This window comes from Fistularia commersonii, chromosome 18 (assembly GCF_037954325.1).
Source record: "Fistularia commersonii isolate RoL2024-O1a breed Wild chromosome 18, RoL_Fcom_v1.0, whole genome shotgun sequence".
In the NCBI taxonomy this organism is placed as follows: Eukaryota; Metazoa; Chordata; class Actinopteri; order Syngnathiformes; family Fistulariidae; genus Fistularia; species Fistularia commersonii.
The window spans coordinates 4,130,765-4,153,303 of NC_141301.1; the positions used below are offsets into that span (position 1 = coordinate 4,130,765).

The 22,539-nt window shown below is 43.1% G+C and overlaps 1 protein-coding gene across 1 annotated transcript in view; it reads right to left on the minus strand.

Annotated features, from left to right (window-relative positions):
• Positions 1-22,539, minus strand: part of LOC147224207 (neurobeachin-like) — a 34,308-nt gene that overhangs the window by 3,705 nt on the left and 8,064 nt on the right. The window contains exons 3-8 of the mRNA XM_086164953.1: positions 21,330-21,494; positions 3,413-3,510; positions 2,879-2,971; positions 675-783; positions 504-585; positions 281-404 (exon numbers count right to left, since the gene is read on the minus strand). Coding sequence (XP_086021079.1) covers positions 281-404; positions 504-585; positions 675-783; positions 2,879-2,971; positions 3,413-3,510; positions 21,330-21,494 — 671 coding nt within the window. The remainder of the gene's footprint in view (positions 1-280; positions 405-503; positions 586-674; positions 784-2,878; positions 2,972-3,412; positions 3,511-21,329; positions 21,495-22,539) is intronic.

Below are 22,539 nucleotides of genomic sequence, written 5' to 3' on the forward strand. Positions count from 1 at the left end.
GGCGCACAGGACAACAGACGACCGACATGAAGCCTGCGTCGCGTCAGACACGTGGCTTAGATTCGTGAAGTCATATGTAAACAAGTGCTAGCGAAAGAGGAGAGCTCTTGGATGAGTGCGCGTTTGCGATGCCGGAATAAGCAACTGTCGAGAAAGAAAGATCAGTAAAGATCCGCTGCGCAAAATGTGAAGTAAGCCCAATAAATCTCCCCGATGCCCTAATCGAAAGGGACAATTGATGGAGTGGGTGCACAAATGGCACTCCACACACTCCGCTCACCGTCTGTTCTCTCGGCTGTTGCTGAACAGCTTGATCATGTCGGAGAGGAAAAGTCTGCGGACTTCCATCAGCTCCGCCGTCGGGTCGGCGTTCTTCAGCAAAGTTGCGATCACCTTGAGGATCACTGACATCCGACGTGGTACGCACAGACACACACAGTCAGGGAGAAGAAAAAAAAAAGCCGGTATCGCTTTGCGCGCCGCCGCCGAATGACACGTCTTACCCGGGTTCTGAATCTTGACGGTGGAGTCGGGCTCGGCGTGAGGCTTGTGAACCACTTGCGTGCACACCTGTTCTGTCAGAATCTAACACAGGAGGAAGCCACGGCATGGTTATCGCGCTTTCGGTAAACCTTGACCGACGCCGCTGCGATGATGTGAAAGTGCGTTATTACCTCGTATAGCGTGTTGTAGGTTGTCATTGTGACGGTGTTGCTGTGCCGCATGAGCCTCTCTCCCAAGAGGGCGAAGAGGCTGTGGGTGAGCATGATTTCCAACTTCCTCCTGTGAAGGAGGGGAGCGTTGAGAGACGAGCCGGTGTGTTCGGCGCCGAACGGGGTCACCGTCAATAGGAGATCGCCCAAATAGGATCCGCCATGTGACGCCAGCTCGCCGAAGGGGGTTGGGGGCTCAGCAGAGACGTACAGCTGGAACTCAAGTTGTCAGGGTCTCACACCTGGGTTCAATTCGTAATCGGCGCCAGCTGCAGCAGCGGCTGCTAATCAAGATCCCTATAAAGGGCAGCGGCACGCTCTGCCTGGCGCCGGGGGAGCGTGGTTGTCCAACGACCCCGACCACTGTGGAGCCCCACGACAGGACCTAGCCGTGGTTCCTGGACTCCCCCTTTGCCATGTTCATCCCCACAACGCCTGTCACAACCGGACCCCTACCCTGCGAGAGCCCCCTCTGGACCTTCGGACCCTGACCCCGTGAGACCCCCTGGTGGACCACCGGACCCTGAGTGTAAACCAGGACCCCCTGGTGGACCACCTGACCCTGTCCGAGATCCTGCCCTGCCACCCTGCCTGGGGCCTGTCCTGCTGAGACCCAGCCTTGTGCGACTCTGTCTCGGGGCCAGGGAATTGCCAGCGACACCCTACCTGCCTGTCTACCAAAATAAAGCACTTCAGCCTTGAGGGTGTGGTTCCCTGCCCGAGTCCGCCCCCGCGTCCCGTCACACAAGTGGGAGCGGGCGGCGTCGGATCGAGCCCGGAATGCTAACGACGCCGGTACTCGGCCCGAGCTGCTCTACCTTGCTCCCGATTTCGAGCATTTCCCGGTGACCTTTCATTTAATAGATATATAAAAACATCCAAGAGTAGTTCCTTTTAAGAAAAAAAAAAAAAAGGGGGTGAACTGTCAGCTCGTGGCAGGCTGAGGATGAGGAGCCTCGTTGTAAACGCTCATGTGCGTATAAAATCCAGACTAAACGGCTCTCTGTGGATATATGATAGCTCATAAAGGATGAAGGCAAGCCGAGCATGAGCTGTCATTACTCTTCATTCAGCGAGCGCCGCTGATACAGAAAGTGTTGTGAACACAACGGAAGCCCACCCCGCTCCCCTCCACCCCACACACACACACATTTCATCCCCAAACAATCCCATATGCGCACGTTCGCTCTCCGGTCTGCAGCATTAGCAGAGCGCACCGGCGTCCTTGTGAGATGTTTGCTATTTATTTCACTTGGCAAGATGGTAAATCGGAAGACGACTGTCTTCGCGATGACATGCTGCGCTCTTCTGGGAGAAAAAAAAAAAAAATAGCAGTGGATTGAGTTTTCTTTTTTTTTTTTTTTGTGTAAACCCTTCAAAAGTTTTAAGGGTTAGTCGCAGCTGTGGTTGTTTGTATGGCGGGGACATATGACCTATTCAAACTCTTTGCTAGTGGACCTCAGTTACGGGAACCAACTCCGAGGCATGTTTTTTTTTTTTTTTTATGGTTCCACGGGAACTCGCAGAGACGACGTAGATACTTTGTGATTGCGCGATAATTCTTGTGAACTGCGGAGCGCCATTTTTAAAAACTATCGTGCCAGCTGTTTTCTTGCGACCTGTGACAAATTGGACAGAACTAGCGAGAAATTGACCAAGGAAGAGGTCCCAGCTCTTCTGGCCCGCTACCCCTCTGAGGAGTTTCCAAGGCTCATAAACATTTACGCCGAATAAGTGCGGGGTTAGCTAACAGCGGCGAAGCAGCGCAGGGAAAAAATTAAAAAATTTCGACTAATTTGATAGTTCATGGTTAATATTTCTGCCATTTAGGGTGCATGTTGCAGACAATTGTGTCCCAGTCTTCGGTAGGCCAAACTAAAAAGTCCCTCCCAAGAAAGGGGAGTTCCTGGAATCGAAGTCTGAGGAGGAACTGTTGTGTCCAAAAGCGCCCGATCTGCACGTTATACCTAATCGATGTCGTTTTAGTCCGTAAATCTTGTACAGCAATGCGATATATGAGGTGATTTAACAAATCTCATGAAGCTATATTGTTAAACAGCCACTGATTTAAAGGTCTTTCGGATAATTACACGATTGGCAAATCAGGATGACAGCAGCCGAACAAGACATGATTCATAACAGCTTGTTAAGAACGAGTTACTCACTTGTGGCCCAAATGCTTGAGGAAGTACCCGACGATTTTGAGCGACTGTATTCGAATGCTTTCACTCTTGGAGGCCATGAGCTTGTAGATTACCCTGGAATAGATACAAGCGGCAGAGGCTGGCAGTGGCTTCACCGTTTGACAGGATAAAATATAGCTCATTTGAAGAAAAGGCCCCGCACTGGCGGGCTGACAACCACTTTCCTTCAGAGTAAATTTACATTAGCATTAAACGACTGTCCTAATAAAAGCGCCGGCCTTTGCACAATGAAATCCTTACACGTCACATGTAAAGCTACTTTACGTGTATTTATATTTTATGGGATCACATCGGGTAAGTTTGATCATCCGTGTCATGTGGTGAAATCAATATGGTAATGCCGTGACGCGCGCGTGTTCTTTGTCACTGCGCACATAAATTATTCATTACCTACACGGGCCAAGATTAGCCGTAGCAGCGGGTTTATTTTGAAAATTCACCACTCCATTTTGCGGCTGATGAGCAAAGAGATTGAGTCTTCGGCGCGGACCCTACCGAATTCCATTCCTCTGGTCAAAGGCGGGGATCATGGAGGCGGGATGCTCAGACATTAGCGCGACCACCAGCTGCAACACATCGTGCAGATTGTCATCCTGCAAACGCACGGAGAGAGAAGAGGCACTTAATCAAGGCGGCGTCCGAGATCTAATGAAGAGAGACGGGGAGTATGCTTGGGAGTCTTTATTCTGAATTCCCCCATCAACCGGTTTGTATCAAATCATGCAAATGGGAAACGGCATCGGGATTCATTTGAAAACATCGAATTTTGCATATGGAGGAGACGGACGCTGACGAGAGGCTCGGCACTAGACCGCGGCGACTGGGGAATCAAGTGAAATTTAACATTGGGTAGTCTTGCAATATTTTATACCGCAGTGGCATGATAGTCGCTGCAGGGGCGTAATCCATCACTCGCTAACTTTTACATTATCAAATCATGCCGGTGCCGAGCTCCTCCTCCTCTGCAGAACCGTCTTCCCACCCAGACACCTTCTCTTTGTTGGGGAAAAGGCTAAAAAATCCTTCCTTTTTGAGGAAGCGTTTACTCGGGGGTCGCCCTTAGCTATGCCGCCATAGGCTTTCTCTGATGGGGGACATCCAATGGTGCACTTCCCCCCGCTCTACCTATCCTGTCTGCACTCATGTCCTCATCATCAATGCATGAAAGTAACCTCGTATCTTCCCCCGAGTCCCTGAGCTCTCTCATTTCGCAGGTTCCAGTGGGAAGTGGCTGGATCCACCGCAGTGTCTCACCAGGGGCCCAACATCGTTAATTCCTTTATGAATATTAAAGCTATTGTCGTATCGTGTCAGTTATTAGCATGTAACTGTCAGCGCTTCAGGAATTAGTGGTAATACATCATTTTTGCCTGTCCTACCCCACCTCCATCTCTTTCACACCCTTGTTTTTTATCTCTCTATATGTCGCTCTCTTTCTAGCTCAACCGGTCGAGACAGAAGGCTGTTCTCACTGAGCCGTCCAGCATTTCTGCCCGTTTTTTTTCCTCGCCGCTGTCGACAAGCGCTTGCCGATTAGGGAATGCTGGGTTTCTGTAACTCGTTTTAAAGAGTGTGGTCCGGACCTGCTGATCACGAAAAGCGTCATTAGACAAGTGTGTTGTGATTTGATGCTCTGTAGATGAAATCTGACTTCACCTGACTCGATGCAGACAAACAAGAAGGCAAGTATTATTACAGAAATGAAATAAATGGAAAATAACTTCCCATACATCTAATGTCAAAGTATGACATGAAATTACGTTCATGCAGGGATTGATGGCAGGTTTGTGGTCAGCCTTATTTTGATCATTCGAGTTATTTCACTAAACTGTCTACAATAGTACAGAGAAGATTAGAAGGTGATGCACCTTGCCGTTGTGGATTTTGGAAAAAAAGCATACAACTGGGTGCAAAAACAGGAACTATGCTACTGTATGAGGAAGTCTGGAGTGGCAGAGAAGTATGTTAGAGTAGTGAATGGCATGTATGAGAGCTGTTAGACAGTGGTGAGGTGTGCTGTAGGTGTGACAGAGAAGTTCAAGGCGGAGGTACTGCAGGGAGTGCATCAGGGATCACTTCTGAGTCCCTTCTAGTTTGCTATGGTGATGGACAGGCTGACAGCTGAGGTGAGACAGGATCTCCATGGAGTATTTCCAGATGACATTGTGATCTGTACTAGGAGCAGGGTGCGGGAGGAGGTAAATCTAGACAGGTGGAGGTACACACTGGAAAGGCAGCTAGACGGAATTCATGTGTGTGAATGAGAGGGACTCAAGCAGAACAGTGAGGCTACAGGGAGTGGAGATAAAGAAGGTAGAGGATTTTAAGTGGCTTGGGTCAACAGTCCAGCATGAGGGCAGGTTGAACCGGGCCAAGAAAAGTGTCAGGGGTGATAAAAGAGCATTGGGCAGAATGAAAATCGAGATGCTCAAGAGAGCGGTGAGATGTATTGTGTGATTAAGAAACAGACGCACTGTGGAAAAGACAGGAAGCAGAGGTCGAGGTAGCAGAGATGAAGATGTCAAGGTTCTCTTCGGAAGTGTTGAGGATGGATAGGGTCAGGAATTAGTCCATCAGAGGGACAGCAGAGGAGGTACGGTGAAGACCTGAGTCGGAGGATGCCGAAGTTGGAACTGCCAGAACGGAGATTCATGGATGGAGTGAAAGAGAACATGAAGTCAGTTGGTTTAAGAGAGGAGGATGCAGAGATGGAGGTTAGATGGACCATGATGATTGGCTGTGGCGACCCCTGAAGAGAGCAGCCAAGCAGAACCGAAGAGGATCTACATCTATAAAGGTGTCATTACCCCATCATTTGCAGCTTGAAGTATCTAAAAATGACCTTTTCTGTTGTTTGACCATGAAAGTGAACAACAGAATAGCGCAGGAAAACATATGTACTGAAGGGGAAGACCTTCCCTTATCTGTTCGCCCACTGTTTAGCCTGATCATAAATTCTTACGGCACGCCCGTGAACGTCTTCATCATCTGTCATTGGAAGGCCGCAGGGAGACACTGGAAACAAGCACTGCATCTGTGACATTGCGCTAGCGTCATCTGCACGGGTTCAATAAAAAGCATCGCTCCCAGATCGACGGGTGCGAAACTAAATCCAAAATAACACCAGCTCTGTTCAGGTGTGGATGCAGGATTAGCACTTACCTCATGCATGGTTAGCAAATAGTTGAGAATGCTCTGGAGCTCGTCCTCCTTCACACCCTGATCCTAAAAATGAAATAAAATCGTTGATTTATTGAAAAAAAAAAAAGAACAAAATCAGGTCCGTGAAGAAAATATAACATCTTTTTCATTTTTTCTTTCTTATATTGACTTCCTTGTCATTGGACATGAGACACAATTCCCATAAAACAAATCTATGAGGAACAGCAGTGGGACTGACAGTTATTTTTCCAGAATTAAATAAACAACATGAAAGCAGTTTGAGTTGTAAAGTAACATCAGTTATATTTTTGCCACCTTAACTCGAACCCATCAAATGAGCCGATAAATGAAAGGAGGTGGATTAATTCACTTGATCGAAAGTTCTATCAATCAAAAAGTTAAACTAGTTGTCCTTTGAACCGTATCATATTCTTGAAGAAAATCTATCTATCAGTCTATCCATATATAAATATATATATATATATATATATATATATATATATATATATATATATATATATATATATATATATATATACACACAAATAGTAAGTAGTGTGTGTTTACAATTTCTTTCAACTTAATCCCTTTTTTTTATTTTAATTTACTTCCACCTGATTGGAAGAAAAATGCAATTGTGTAAAATATCTGTCTGTTATCAGGGAGTGACAGTCTAAAAATAAACAACTTTTTGAAGTGGTTTGAGTATTAAGAAAATAAAGCAGCCTTTCAGTTCAAATTTTTACCGCCTTATCTTGAACCTATCAAACGACCAAATAACCGAAGGGACAAAATTCACTTAGCTGAAAGTTGTAAAAATCGAAACATCATCCTTTCCTTTGAATCGCAAGCTTATTTAAAAAAAACTGTGGTTTATGCAAGCAGCGATTTATGGAGGGATCGTTTTTTTTTTTTTTTTTTTTTTTTTTTAAGGGAAAGGTTAAAATCAATCTTTGGCGTGCAGGTGAAGCGTGGCACGGGCATACGAGGCGGTGGAGGAACCGGAGACAGGTGAGACGTACCTTCAAGATGAGCTGCTTGAGAAAAAGAAGCATGAACGCCCGCAGAGAAATTATTTCTTTATGAGTCGGCCTTGGACCATCTGTAGGTGGAAAGACAGAAAGAGAGAGAGGAGTTTAAACCGAGCACCCGGATTGGACCTTCTATTTCCTGTTGTTGTTTTTCCGTCTTATTCGAGGTTTATTTTTATAGACGTGTAAAGCTTCCTTGTAAACAGTCTCAGTTCATATTCAGGGCATCCAATAAATCAGATCCTTAAGGATTGAGTTGTGTGAAAACTACATTCATTCATTCATTCATTCATTCTCTATACTGCTTATCCTACTCTCAGTCGACCACAAATAGAGACATAATAATAATTCAACCATTCACCCTCTCATTTGTATGTTATCTAGACAAATAAAACAACATCGAGCTCTCATTGAATGAAGGTATACAACCATTCGTGCTTTCTATAGAGACACAACATGCAACCATTCACTCATTCATTCACACATCATATAGAGACAATTATTCATCCTCTCATTTACATATAAAACAGAAACATACAACTTTTCCCCCTCTCATTCAGGCTTAATATAGAGGCATGCAAGCGTTCACCCTCCCATTCACCCCAAGTGTGAAGGTGAGATTCAGCAGGTCATTTGTGCAAGATGCTGTGCGACTATTTAACATCCAGTTCTGCTCACAAAAGACTTATCTTTCGTTCATTCATTCATTCATTCATTCATCTACTCGAGTGTCATTCATCCAGTCACTCACGTCTGCCATTACAAGTATTGCTGTCGTCCAGAGCTATTTGCAATTGCAGTTTATATATTGTCATATTGTTTACCTACCTATTTATATATACTGCTCAAAAAAAATAAAGGGAACACTTAAACAACACAATGTAACTCCGAGCCAGTCACATTTCAGAGAAATTAAAATTGTCCACTTAGGAAACAGCACTTTTGTTTGATTTATTTTGACTTGTTTTACAGACATTACATTTAAAGTTGGAACATCCTGTAGTGTGTTTTTCCACTTTAATTTTTTAGCGTGACTCCAAATCCGGACCTCCATGGGTAAATACATTTGATTTCCATTGATAATTTGTGTGCAATTTTGTTGTCAGCACAATAATCTAAAGAAAAAAGTATTTAATAAGAATATTTCATTCATTCAGATCTATGATGTGTTATTTTAGTGTTCCCTTTATTTTTTTTGAGCAGTGTATATTGTTATTACTTATTCTTAGTTCTACTATTTTTGTATTTTTTCTCTGTCCACCTCTGCTGTGTGTGGTTGAAACTTCTCCACCGTGGGATGATTGAAATGAATATTCTATTCTATTTTATCCTATTCTATCTACCCGCCGCATGTTTTTGGACTGTGTGAGAAAACGCACATGTATTAACACGGAAAGGCCTCCAGTCAGAATCGAACCACGGACCTTCATGCCGTGATGCAGAAGCGCTCCACATCAAGAGGAAGGGCTTCTCACACCTCGAAACAGTATACAGCTTTTCACAAAACGCTTAATTACCTGTGCAGAAATGACTATAATGGCATGCTAATCATTCTCCCGCACTGAAATCCAGAATCTATGAATATGCAAATGAATGTAATAACAGAAAATCTTGGTGCAAGATGACTGTGACTTCACCGTTAAGTCCATTGTCAGAGTCTGTGCGCATTTCAGCGTTTCGCTTTCGGCACCGCGTGAGGGAAAATTGCCGATGGGGCCGGGATCGGCCTCCGAACTATTTGCCGGTAGACGGTACTTGTCAGTTGTCGTTCCGAACGATGAAGCGGCAAAACACCCTCCACGTCTCCTTTCTCTGTAGGAGCCCAGAAAGTGCAGGGAAGGTGATTTGGAGGATTTAACCTGAACTGAACGTGGTTAAATATGTATCCAAAAACGGCCTGACCAGAAGGTATCGCTCAGGCTGGGAACCCGGGGGTGGCCGCCTGCCCGTCACATTGGCCGGCCATTAATCAAAACTACCGGGAAGCCCCCCCACCTCCCCCCACCCCCACCTGACAACTAAGGGTGATTTTGGCACCCCGCGGTAACCTTCACCCTGCGATTCATTAATATCGTGAAGCTCATTTAACGGCTGATAGCCTGAGCGATCCCAGCAGGTGCATTCATGTCCTTCAAAAACAAACAAGTGACAGAATAAGTCAGAAAGTTACGACGGTGTCTCGGATCATCATCATCGCGGGGAAAACCCTGTTTTTTTTTTTTTTGTTTGTTTTTACTATGTGAAGTGAAAATTGTGAACATAGTTACTTCATTCATTCTTTCATTATACACAGTTGTCCCTGAAGATACAAATTTAATTTGTTCCAGAAGTTGGTTTGTATGTTGATTTTTTTTTCATATCTTAAATGAATTTTCCCCATTTAAAATAACAGAAAACAAATTAATTAGTTCCAACCCCCCACCCGAAACTCATATCACGGGTGCATTGTGATTATAGTCACGTGCGATATCGGTCACACGTACACCACCTTCGTGCTTCGCTATTATTTTGTGCATAATTTCCATGGAAAGCATCTTCTGTCTGGGATCACCACTTGCTTTCTTAGGGCCTGTGATGATTACTAAAAAATACACAAATTAAGCACAAAGATATAAAATTATGCCACACAAGAGATCGGAACATGACACGAGATGTGCGTATTGTACGAACTACCTGGAATAAGTGGGCGAGGTATGCTGGAAGCTGCGAGGTAAGGGGTGTGAGAGCAGTGAGCGGCGCCAATTCAGAAGATGCAGCGGCGTCTTGAAGCGTATTTCCAGTTGCGAGAACTCACTTGGCGCATACCGTGCAAATTTCCAATTTGGATTGTTTTTGGGTTTCAAGGATAAAATTTGCTCGAATTGCACTTTGAGCTTCGATCGCCTGGGGGGCTGAAACCTTTACAAGCTGTCTTCAGGGTTCTCAGTCATCGGGGAGAATTCTTGTTGAAGTCTTCTTGTCGTGGCAAATGGACTTGAATTTCTTCACTTGAGGCCATCATCTGAGAGGCTTCTTCAGCTCCAGTGACCGGTTGGGATTATTCGAAAATAACTACCGGGGTTTTGGGCGGCTCTAGGTTATAATGGCTTGCTATGTGAATGTAGGAGTTGATTGGCTGAAACTGGGTCTAAGAGGGTTGTTATGCCAACGGAGGTGTCGTTCGTTGGGGGGCAACTTTTGTGGGATTACCTTTCCTGGTTGTTTGGTGGGTATTGATGACTTGAAGAAGTTTCACCCCTCATCCAAGAGGCTTCTTTAGTTCTAATGACCTGTAGGGAGTACCCAAATATAACCAGGAACGATTCACCACCAGAACCAGCCCCGGGTAACTTCCACAAGAGCCTCAGTTCATGTGATCCAACAGGTTTCACTCCTTTGTTTAGCTTTACCTTTTCACATTCCGACCCAGGAAATCCCATAAAAGTTGTTCTTTTATCCCCAACGAAAGCCACGGCCATTAGCATAACAACTCCCTTATACCTAGTTTCTGCCGATCAACTCTTACATTAGCATAACCTAGGCCCACCCAAAACCCTGGCAGTTATATTCACAAACCCCTCATCGGTGACTAGAACTGAAGAAGCTTCTCGGATGAGGGGCAAAACATCTTCAAGTGAAGAAATTCAAGTCCAGTTGACACAACAAGAAGATTTCGACAAGAATTGACCAGAAAAACAACCATTCACTCCCTCGTCGAAATCTTCTTGTTTTGGCAAGTGGACTTGAATTTCTTACAGTTGCCAAGACAAGAACATTTCAACGAGAATTCACCATGACCTGGATGACAGAGATTCTCAACAGACAATCACTATGTCATTCATATTTCATACAGAAGCATACAACTTTTGCTCCCTCGTTAAAAAGTCACACAGAAGCATACAACTTTTGATCCCTCATTAACACGTCATATAGAAGCATACAACTTTTGATCCCTCCCTCGTTAACATGTCATATAGCAGCAGACAGCCATTCACGCTCTCATTCACATATTTTAATGGTCTCCAGTGAACCTCCTGCATGTTTCTTGACCGTGGACAGAAACCCGGAGAAATCCTGCAGGAAACCAACACAAAAAGACTCCACGTTAGAATGGAACTAGGGATCTTCTTGCTGTGAGGTGGAAGTACTAACCACTTCACCACTTCTTTTCAAAGATTTTTTTCAAATCGTGTTTACGTATTCAGCGGGGTGCTTAAACCGAATCCGTGTCCTCACCTCCCTTCATGATTGACATCTGAGGTCTCGGACAGGCTCTGCCTGAAACCCAGACAACAAGCTTACTGACATCGTAATATTTCGACCCCCGAAGCAAAGGTCAAAGGTCAGCTTGTTGCTCATCCCATAACAACCTATGGGAATACTCGCTGTTCTTTGACATTGCTTCGAAGTTTCTAGCCTCCCAATCATTTATGCTCTGTGGGGGTTTTTTTTTTTCATCCTGCTTTTTAATTTCGCTTTTTTTTTTTTGGTTTATTTGACAAAAACGGATGTAATCCAAAGATGAAGCACGGCCGCAAAAGCCTACACACTCGCACCACGCCAGCGAACGTTTACAACCGACAATGTTTTAATCCCCCGCTCAGATGCGAAAAAGATCTGACGATCCACAAGAGCTATTTGCTATATCGAATACGTGAACGGCCTTTTTCCCCATCGCTGGATCATAGCGCCGTCTCTGGTCAAACAAGCAAAAAAAAAAGCAGGAGTGTGATCTGTCCCCACTCACGATAATCCAAAAAATCCAAACCCGATTACCGGCTTGACGTTTGCTTTACACCGAGTCCAAAACCTAGCAGCCGAGCCGTAAATCCGCCCGGCAGCGTGGCGAGAGAGCGCGTGACGCATTCGCGGATATTCAATTACAATAAAAACCCGCGACCGCAAAGTCTGTGACAAATATCCGTTTCTCCCCCCGACGCTTGATAAACTCTGGCCTCTGGCCCCCCAGCAGACACGTGTTCATGTGCAGAGATGACAGATAAACGTCAGCAGACACCCGACCGTCCTGAGACCAGCTCCCGGAGGTTAGCGTCTGGATGGTAAGTATCGTTGCATCCTGACACTGATTAATAGAGAGAGAGTGGAAAAGCCAGCACGGGGACGGGACCTGATACAGAGCCGATGATAAGGACATTATTACCGCCGCCGCCGCATCCAAGTTATCTGCCGCCAATTATGTTCGGCGGCTCCGCGCGACTCCGGTTTCACCGATCGCAGATTACTTTACCCGCCGTATCCCGGGTCCAGGAGTGGGAAGTAGTTTATTGGAAAACAATTTATGTCCGGATGATTAATGTGGGTGCTTTTATATTGTCTTATGAGCGATGATAATAAAGTCACGATGAGCGCGATGTACATAATTCTGCAAACTAAACCGATTCATAAGAAATAAATAGGTGCGTAACAGCAATCCTGTGTCATTTTTTCAGGGAGATTTTTTTTTTTTTTTCTCGCACAAACAATAACTGGGTTTCTAGAGTAAACGAATAACGCTATTTACTTCTCACTCTCTCAGCAGCCTCTTTTCCCTGAAGAGTTTCAAAGGTGACGATATGCAAAAGCAAGAAAAAAAAAAAAAAAAAAAAAAAGGGAAAAGAGGCCTTTCTCGTCGCTTCCAGAGCAAATCAGTCGGAACGAGGGCAAACACAAATTATAATTAAACCGCGAGCGGAAATCCTCTTCGCAGGCGATTCCTCTTCACAGGAGATTCCTCCTTTAAGAAAAGCGGCGGCAAAACAGAGGCGGGCCGGCGCCGGAGGTGGCAGGCACTCTTCATCACTCATTATTAAGCGAGGTGGAGGCAGAGGCAGTGACGAAAAGGAGAGCGATATAGATTGAGAAAGATAATGTGTTTGCTTTAGGGTGCGTGTCTTGGACCGGGGGAGGCTGAGCTATGGGCATCACTCAGTGGGCGCCTGCAGCGGTCGCCTGCATAAGTGAGTGATACATTGCTTTAATTTGCCGGCACTTTCCATTAAGACCCCAGGAAAAAAAAAAAAAAAAAGAGATGGCACTCTCAGACACAGAGCAAGTAGCAGGAAGAGCGCTGTTTCAAAATGTCCTCTCCGTGTCCCTATAATTGAACACTTCATTATCGGCACGGTTCTCTTTTTTTTTTTTTTTTTATTTTTACGCGCGCCTTTTGTTTGGTCGTTTCTCAACGCGGAGAGACGGGCTTGTCGTATCAAGCCGAGACGGATGGGACCGGGAGGTGCAGAGAAAAAATAAAATAAAATCACCTACAGGAGGAAAAAAAGCCCCACACCTTCCCAACCAGCTACGCTACTCTCAGAAGACCTTGGCATCTGGATCCAGGTCTTTTTGTTTACTTACATACATCCGATTGTTACGCGACACTTTGCTCCCTGAACTCCGCTAAATAAATACTTTTCTACTTGAATGGATCCGTTTTCTTTCCTTTCTTCCAAGCTCAGAAGACTCTGAAAAGATTCGGAAAAGACTTGTGGAAAGCTATCGTCTCACATCTCAGACTGAGATTTTGCAAAGACTGTGGTCACTATTTACCTTTTCACCTCACTGGTAAATGTCATTAGAACACATGGTTTCTCCTATCACTGCTATGCCGATGACACACAGTTGCACCTGTCCTTCCAGCCAGATGATGCCACGGTTTCGACTCGCATCACAGCCTGCCTCTCCGAACTGTCATCACGGATGAAAGAACACCACCTACAGTTGAACTTGTCCAAGACTGAACTTCTAGTGATCCCAGCTAAAGAGACAATTCATCACAACATCAGCCTCAAGATGGACTCTACCACAGTGGCCCCCAAACAAAGTTGCAAAAAACCTCGGCGTCATGATCGACGATCAGCTGTCATTCTCCAACCATATTACATCGATTTCCCGGACCTGCAGATTTGTGCAGTACAACATTCAGAAAATCAGACGGCACAGCTATTGGTTCGGGCCATGGTCATCTCCCGCCTGGACGACTGCAATTCCCTCCTAGCTGGACTACCTGCTCGTGCAATAAAACCACTGCAGATGGTACAGAATGCTGCAGCACGGTTGGTATTCACTCAACCCAAAAGGGCTCATGTTACACCTCTGTTCATCCAGTTGCACTGGCTACCAGTAGCTGCCAGGATCAAGCACAAGGCCCTGACCCTGGCTTTCAAAACCACCTCAGGAACAGGTTCGGCATATCTGACCGAAATGATAAGACCTTATGTTTCTGCGTTCCTCTAATACAAACCTACTAGCAGTACCTTTTGCTCGCTCTAAGCGATCTCAGGCAAAACTGTTCTCAGTTCTACTACCTCAGTGGTGGAACAAACATCCGGAAGCAACAAGACTAGCATCATCTATCTCAACCTTTAAGAAACAGGTAAAAACTTTTCTCTTTCAGGACTATTTTTCTGCGCTGATGCTTGAGCTGCCCCAGATCAGGTTAGGCACCAAGTTAGGCTATGCAGTGTGTGTGTGTGTGTATGTTTTTGTCTTTAAAAAAAAAAAAAAAACTAACCCCAGCTTACTGTTCTGTATATTTCCTGTGCATCTTGTATTTGAAAGTGTTATTTGCAGTGCTAATGTCCTCTATTGTAAGTCGCTTTGGATAAAAGCGTCGGCCAAATGTAAATGTAATGTAATTTACAAGACTCCAACTACATCGTTTCTGTTATTTTTTCCCGCCACGCAATGTTTTCATTGGTTATTTGCAAAGCTTCTGCTATTTCAGTCCATCGCTTATCTGTTTCTACTCGGTTTTGATTTGTTGGAGAGTAGACGCGGTACAAGCCGGGCTGTTCTGCCCACAGCTCCGCCATCCGCTCCTCCTTCTGGACGCTCCATATTGATCGGGACGTCCTTCGGCGTTCCCATTCATCCATACCGCCAACAAAAACCGTCTCCGCGGCCAACACCGTTGTGGTGATTTCCGTTTTTGTCATTTATTGGTTGTTGACTGTGTTACATCACCGCAAAGACCGAAAGTTGTGATCACATTGAACACATTTGATATTGTCGTAAGCCCAAGACTAGGAAAAGCTAGGAAAAGACTGATCTAAAACTGCTCAGATTACTGGCTTATACTTAATGACAATATGACGGGGGCACGCCGCAACGGCAGAGAAAAATTCCCTGAGGACTTTTTGTTTTTAGTTCCCGTGTGTGAGCCCGGCAGTACCCGCCATTAAATTATGCCGATCGCTCAGGAGTGTATTTGAAGGTCATTTCCGATTCAATTCAGACCCGGGGAGGCCTTTCTGTTTGGAGTTTGCTTGTTTTGCCCCCCTGTGTCTATGTGGGTTTCCTCTCAAAGTCCAAAAAACCATGCAGGAGGTTAATTGGAGACCCTAAAGTGCCCAGACATGCATATCAATGGCTGGGATGCAAAACTTCTTATTTGAAAAAACATTTTTTCAGGAAAAAAAAAAAAAAAAAAAAAATTCATTTGATTACAGTATGGTCTTTGTTAAAGATATACAGGAATATTCTATTGTTCACAGACTATATTTCTATGTTAAAATTTCAAAATACATTGCATGTATTTTTTTACCACTGACAATGCAGATGAGTGTTTTTTTTTTCCTAATTTTTTCTGCTTCATTGTGCACATAGGAGTTTTGTCATGTGACATTTATGTCAAAAGAAAGGGCGGGTTTATCTCGCAGATAGACTGAAAATGTGGAGCCGTTCCATTTCTCACGATTCAATGAAAAAAAAAAAAAACAAATCGAAAAATTTGCAGATAGGATGTTTTGCATTCCAGCTATCGACATGCTGAAGGTGAATGGTTATATTTCTCTATATCGTCGTCTTCTTGAAATATTCAGGCAGCTTTTTTTCCCGTCTTTCAAAATACACAAAATAATTGAAGCCATATGTTAAATAAGGGGTTGATTTTTGTCAAAAAATGACTTCGGCAATTATTTTAAGGTGAACCCAGTCTCTCGCCCAATGACAGCTAGGAAAGGCTCCATTATCCCCGCAACCCAGAGAGCGGGATAAGCGGTAAAGATAATGAATGAATGAATATTTGATTTCCTCGACAGCAACCGAAGACGGCAAGCGAACGGCAATTAAACACTCTGTCCTCGTTTCACTCGGACGATTTCTTCCGCTTTTCTTCTTTTGTTTGATTTTGACTATCTTCTGTTTTTACATCCGGCCGTCCCTTCAGCCAATCATCTGCCTTCATTAAACTCTCTCTTGTATCCTCTCCTCTCACACCAGCGAACTTCCTGCCCTCTTTCATTTCACCCAAAAAAACTTCCCCCGGTCTTCTTCTAGACCAGGAGGCGGCAACCTTTAACAGCCAAAGAAAACACTGGGAGCCGCAATTACTTTTTGACGTCTAAAATAAAGGTACCACTGTATATATTGCTTTTTATTACCTTTACACTTTGTATAAACAAGTGTGTAGTATGTTGGTTCTGAAATTCGCAAAGTGTTAAAGAGAAAATTAAATTTTATTTATGTAATGAACTCATTTTGAGCTTTGGGCTCTCAAAGCGTGTAGCGTAACCTTGACCTGAATTTTAAAAGTAAATCAGGAAAAAAAATCACTGTGACAGTGAACAATAAAAACTAAATATTTGCAAAATTTCCTCATAAATATTTATTTTACCTGGTTTATGGGACTTCTGCTCCTGAACTTCTGCGCACGCCGTCTGCAAATCGAGACTTTACCGGCTTCCACGAGTGTGACGTTATTTTGAGCGGCAAAAAATAATGAATATTATTTTATTTTATATTTCAAGATCACGATAATCTTCCAACTTTGAACTAACAGTTAAAAAAGGATTTAACACAAATTAAATACACTTCAATTAAATATTTATTTTCCCAAGCCACTCGGAGCCGCATGTAGCCGACCCCCTGGTCTAGACCACTTGCCTGGGAGTTCCAACCTCACCATCCCTCCCCTGGACGCGTCCAAACCATCTCAGACTTGATCTCCACAACATCTAACATGAGATACAATCCATGCTCCTCACTCCAGACATCCTCCCCCACGACATATCATGGCTGGTTTCAACGTATACAATTTTCATTACGGTTGACGCGCTTTTATCACACATTACACCCAACACCCACTTTAAATTGGTCTAAAAATCCGACCGAATGCTGGTTCTCGGGTCTGGATGACGGTCCGAGACGGCTTTTAACTGCTCCGGCGGTTCGGATTAAATTAAAAAACGTCTGATGAGCAAACACAGTCGGTGTGAGAAAAGCCATTTGGGAGCTCAGACCGGCATTAAGGATCGGCCTGAACGGCCTCAAATGAGGAATCCAAAGACCAAATACAGTCCAAAGTGAATTCTTTAGAAATGCATTTGTTGGCCGGGGCTCTTCTTATGAGCTTCTTCCAGACATCGGAGCTACTCGTTTTCGCTTCAATTCAATCTGAAGACATGAAATAAAATTTCGTTGGGTGGCCCAGAGTCCATAAACACTGGTAAAAAAGACAACCGAAACGATACGAAAGCGGCTCAGTTCCCATGTTTGACGTGAAGAACGTAGTTCTGGTTCGGATTTCGTTACAGGAACTTTTAGTTTTGCGTTATACAATAACGATGGACTATTAAATGCATTGAACTGTTTTTATCTTCTCCCTGCACTGCTTCGCCGTGTGGAAAACCCCCACCGTTCGCTAAATCTGGACTTATTTTGGCCAAAATGTTTATGTTCCGCTGCGAGCCCTGGAAAATCCCTCTGTGGAGAAGCTTGGAATTTTTTGTCGGTCCATTTCGTCAAAAGAAAACATCTGAGCAGTGACGACGATAATTTTTTTGAAAAATGGCGCCCCGCCTTTGCCAAAAAGTACCATAATTTCCGGACTATGAACCGGTTTTTCACATGCTTTGAACGTTGCGGCTAAAACAACAATGCGGCTTATTAATGGATTTTTTTGAGGCTAACAAGCTTCATACTGCCAAAACATTCAGCCTCGGCACATCGGACCAATAAAATTACTCTGACATTCAGAGGACGTTCGATTCCGACACCGACAAAAAGGACTTTAATGGTTTTAGTGTGCAGGAGGAAGACAAAGATAGCGATCAGCCGGAGTTGGACAAAGCAGGGATAGAAAATGGATGGCTGGATGAACTTTTCCTCGTGTTATTTATCATTCATCTTTTTAATCAGCTGTGTAACAGGCACTTTTTGGAAAAAAGAATGCATTTCCAGTACGTATTTGTGGATGTTACCGGTATGTATTAAATTAAAAGTAAAAAAAAAATGTTTCTGTGACATCTTTTTGTGTAAATATCTCATGTGACAACGTGGACACCTGTGGCTTGTAGTCAAGTGCTGTCTATATATCTACCCGTATATTTATTTAGTTATTATCCGGGTTTGATTCGGCTCTTCCTAGTGTTTCCCCTGGTGCTGGCGGACGGCAGCCTCCTGCTCATGGTTCATCCATGATGGTTTAACTGCAGAGAACAAATTTCCCCATGGGATTAATAAAGGATCAATTTTTTTTTTTTTTTTTTAAACCGGTGCGGCTTATATTCAGGTGCGCTCAATAGTCCAGAAATTACGGTATCTTGTACTGGGCGTGGGTTACAAGCTTCATTAAACATCTACAGCAGGGGTGTCAAACTTATTTTGGTCTTTCTTTTAGTGTAAAGGAGGTAAACAGGTAAACTATAAAAATCTTTATATGTAATGAACTGTTCCTCTGATAATTACATGATGAATTAATATTAAAAATGAATATTAAAAAAGAATTGATGAAATTACACCCTAAAAATATTGTTGAGTTAAAGGACATATTCTTGTCACTGTGGGAAAATTTGCAACTAGAATTTATTTAACTAGAAAATTTGATTAGTCGCATGTATAAGAGGAGGTTTAATGTTTACAAGGCTAATGGTGGCTATTCTGGTTATTAAATCATGCTTTTTAATTTTGCCCGTTTCTTTTGCTATCGCGTTTGTGTTTTTTATAGAAATAAGAAAAGATCATTTTAACAATGTCACTAGATGTTCCTCCATCAAAAAATCATATGTTTTTGGAAATTCTGAAGCAAAAAATACATTTCAAAGTTACTTTTTTATTTTTTCCTTGCCCGTTTTTTTTTTTTTTTTTAAACCCACTGTATAAAACCCCCAGATGCACGTGAGAAGAAACGCGTGGGCCGTACTAACACAAAGATTCGATTTCAGGTAGGGGGCCACAAAACATTGTTCCGAGGGCCGCAATTGGCCCGCGGGCCGTGAATCTGAGACCCCTGGTATTCCTTACAGAACCATAAAGAAACCCTGCCTTGGAGTAGGAGCTAAAATTGTTCCATGACACGAAGGTCCGCGATCCTTAATAAAAATTAAAAAGAAACAAAAAAAACAGCCTTTTTCTTGCAAATGAATACTGGGGAAAGTCAAAAAATTCTCACAGTGCAAAAGCAGCTATCAACACCTTGTCCAATGTGAAGACATCATGAGGCCAGAATCATTTGCCTGTTCTCTCTCCATCCACAGAGAAAAATTATCGATATCCGCAAAATTGAGATTTTATTGGGATTTTCAACCTGCTTTCACTCAGGGACATAGACTTAGCATGACCTTATCAACAGATTTTCCCTTTTTTTTATTTTTGCTTGTCGGAGGAGATATTCTTTTCTATAGCTTGTGGGTGAAAGGAAAAATCAACAGACAAAACTGCCATGAAAGACATCTCTTTTCTTTGGTCTTGTGACGTTCCCATGCAAAGCGGAGGTAATCTCCATATCTCAAGTTTCGCTCAAACGGATTTCAATGCATAGCTCTTCCAAAGTAAAATAAAATAAATACATTTATTTATGAATATATTTATAAGTATTTTAAATAAATATGTAAATATAAAATGTATAAATAAATATTTCTAAAATACATGTATTTATAAATTCATAAATGCAAATAAAAAATAAATAAATTTATGCATAGCGCTTCCAAAGTAAAAAAAGGAAATACATTTACTTATAAATTTATTTATAAATATTTATAAAATATGTATATTTATAAGTATTTTAGATAAATATATAAATATAAGATACATAAATAAATATTTATAAATATTTATAAAATACATGTATTTATAAAATTTATAAATACAAATAAAAAATAAATTTATGCATAGCTCTTCCAAAGTAAAAAACAAATACATTTTTTTATAAACGTATTTATAAATTATTTACAAAATATGTATATCTATAAGTATTTTAAATAAATATTTAAATATAAAATATATAAATAAATATTCGTAAATATTTATAAAATACATGTATTCATAACATTTATTAATACAAATAAAAAATAAAAACATTTATGCATAGCTCTCTTCCAAAGTAAAAAATAAATAAATACATTTAAAAAAATAAACGCATATTAGCAGGCGGTGACCAAAGTAAACTAAGAAGCATTGAGATAAATTGATGTGAAAACCCTAAAAACAAACAAAAAAAAATGGAAATCTCGACAGGTATGAGTTTTCATCACATTTATAGCCCACTCCTAAAACTATCATAACTCAGGTTGCACAGATATTGTAATAACCACCTGCACCATTAACGCATTACCAAGAGGTCTATTATGCTGCAGGAGAACAATGACGATCAATAATGCCATCTGGAAGGATTGAGGAAAGACTGCGCGGGGAAGTCGGCTTCAACCCGTCAACCCTATTTCTACCTTCTCACAACTTATCTCAAATATCTCAGGTAAAAAAAAAAAAAAGCAAGAAGCCCCTCATCTACGCGACAAGATATACGTCAGCGTTGTCAAAACAGAGGTTTTAAACATAAGGGAGACGTTTCGGCGCCGGCTTTCAGGGTACGAGACAACACCTGCATGCAGGCTCCCGGATATCAGGGAAATAAGAAAGGGAGAGTAAAGATGACACTTCAAGGATGCTTCTTTTCCTTTTTCAACGCGTGCCGCTCTATCGTTTCACGGGGAAAGAGAAGGAGGCGGAAACCTGGCCCGGTTATGAAGTCCTAAAACCTCCGCAAAGCGCTGAAGAGGAGTGACATTACCGATGCGATAATTCTGTCTCGCTGTCGTCTCCGCCGACGGCCACAGAGGCCAGACAGCTGACGGGGAAACGCTCCTCGCGGGTATTAATCATTTCGAATGCCGGTTCTCCTCCTGCAATTTCCCTTCCGCCGTGGCCCCCCTCGGGGGGTCAAACGGCATTTCGGAAAAAAGTCGACAGCGGATAATCCGATAACCTCCGCATTTGTGCCCTCCCCGGAAAACGCGCTCACCGACACCCTTGGGCGCGATGCCGCTGCCCTCCGCCGGGTTGACGGCCCAGTAGTAGTACTTGAGGGCGTGCATGAGCTGGAGCACCGTGCCCACTCGCCGGATGGTGTTGTAAATGGTCGCCGTGCCGATGAATTCGGAGGAAAGGTACGTGTAGAGGGAGAGCTGCACCTGGAACACACGGACATACAAGTCAGTGGCATGCATATGCATCCGGCGGACCATCTAAAATATGTTATTGCAGAGAAAACCGCTTTATTATCCATTCAAGTGGTGATCCTCTATAACTCATTTTCATAATTGTTGCGGCTCCGCTACGTTCGGTGATAATTAGCTTGTCCACCAAAATTAGTCACAGTCCTTAATACCAGTCGTTCCGTTACAAAATACCAAGGGCTTTGCTACCGTATGCCATTAATCACGGGATATTACAGAAATCAAATGTCAGTTAAAGGCGCGGATGTGTGCGGGAGCGATTCGGTTTTCTCAAGATATTCGAACGCCTTTCTGCGAGGTCATTATCGTGAGACCGGTAAAAAGTAAGAAATCTTATTTGTCATTAGGGCAATGTCAGCTCTCCCCCCCCTCGTGTAATTAATTCACGCCGCGTGCACGCTTCATTTGCACTACTGGCTGTCTCTACCCCGTTGCAGTTTCGAGGGCAGGACTACGGGAACGCGTGTCCTGGGGGAAGGATCCGGCGTGCCAGTGTAGCTAAAAGCAGTCTAACCCACTTCATTACCTCTCCGTTTCGTTCGTTTTTTTTTCCACCCTCTCTCTTTTTCTGCGTGTTCTATTTTGGAGGACTGTCGCAGGCGAGCCCCCAGACACTTTTTGTATTTATTACCTTCTCATATTTATTCATGGCTCGGTCCCACCAGCAAGACATTTCGCAACACAATGGCAGCTTTGGTGATGGATCACATTTTTTTTTTTCACAGGGCATTAAAAAAAAAAAAAAAATCTTTGTTGGGTTTAGGACACGCCCGCACAGACAAACACACACCGGCATATGTGTTTATATAGGGGAGATTAAGTTTTCCCCAACACCTGAATTTAGCATTCGCAGTCAGGAGATACCGCCGGCATTTAGTAAAATTGATATAAAGGGCAACATTTAAGATTATATTTACGGAGTTATGGTTTAAAAAAATGATCGTACTTCTATGCAACTTTGCGACTCCTCACGTGAGCCAGAACCAGAAATACAACATCC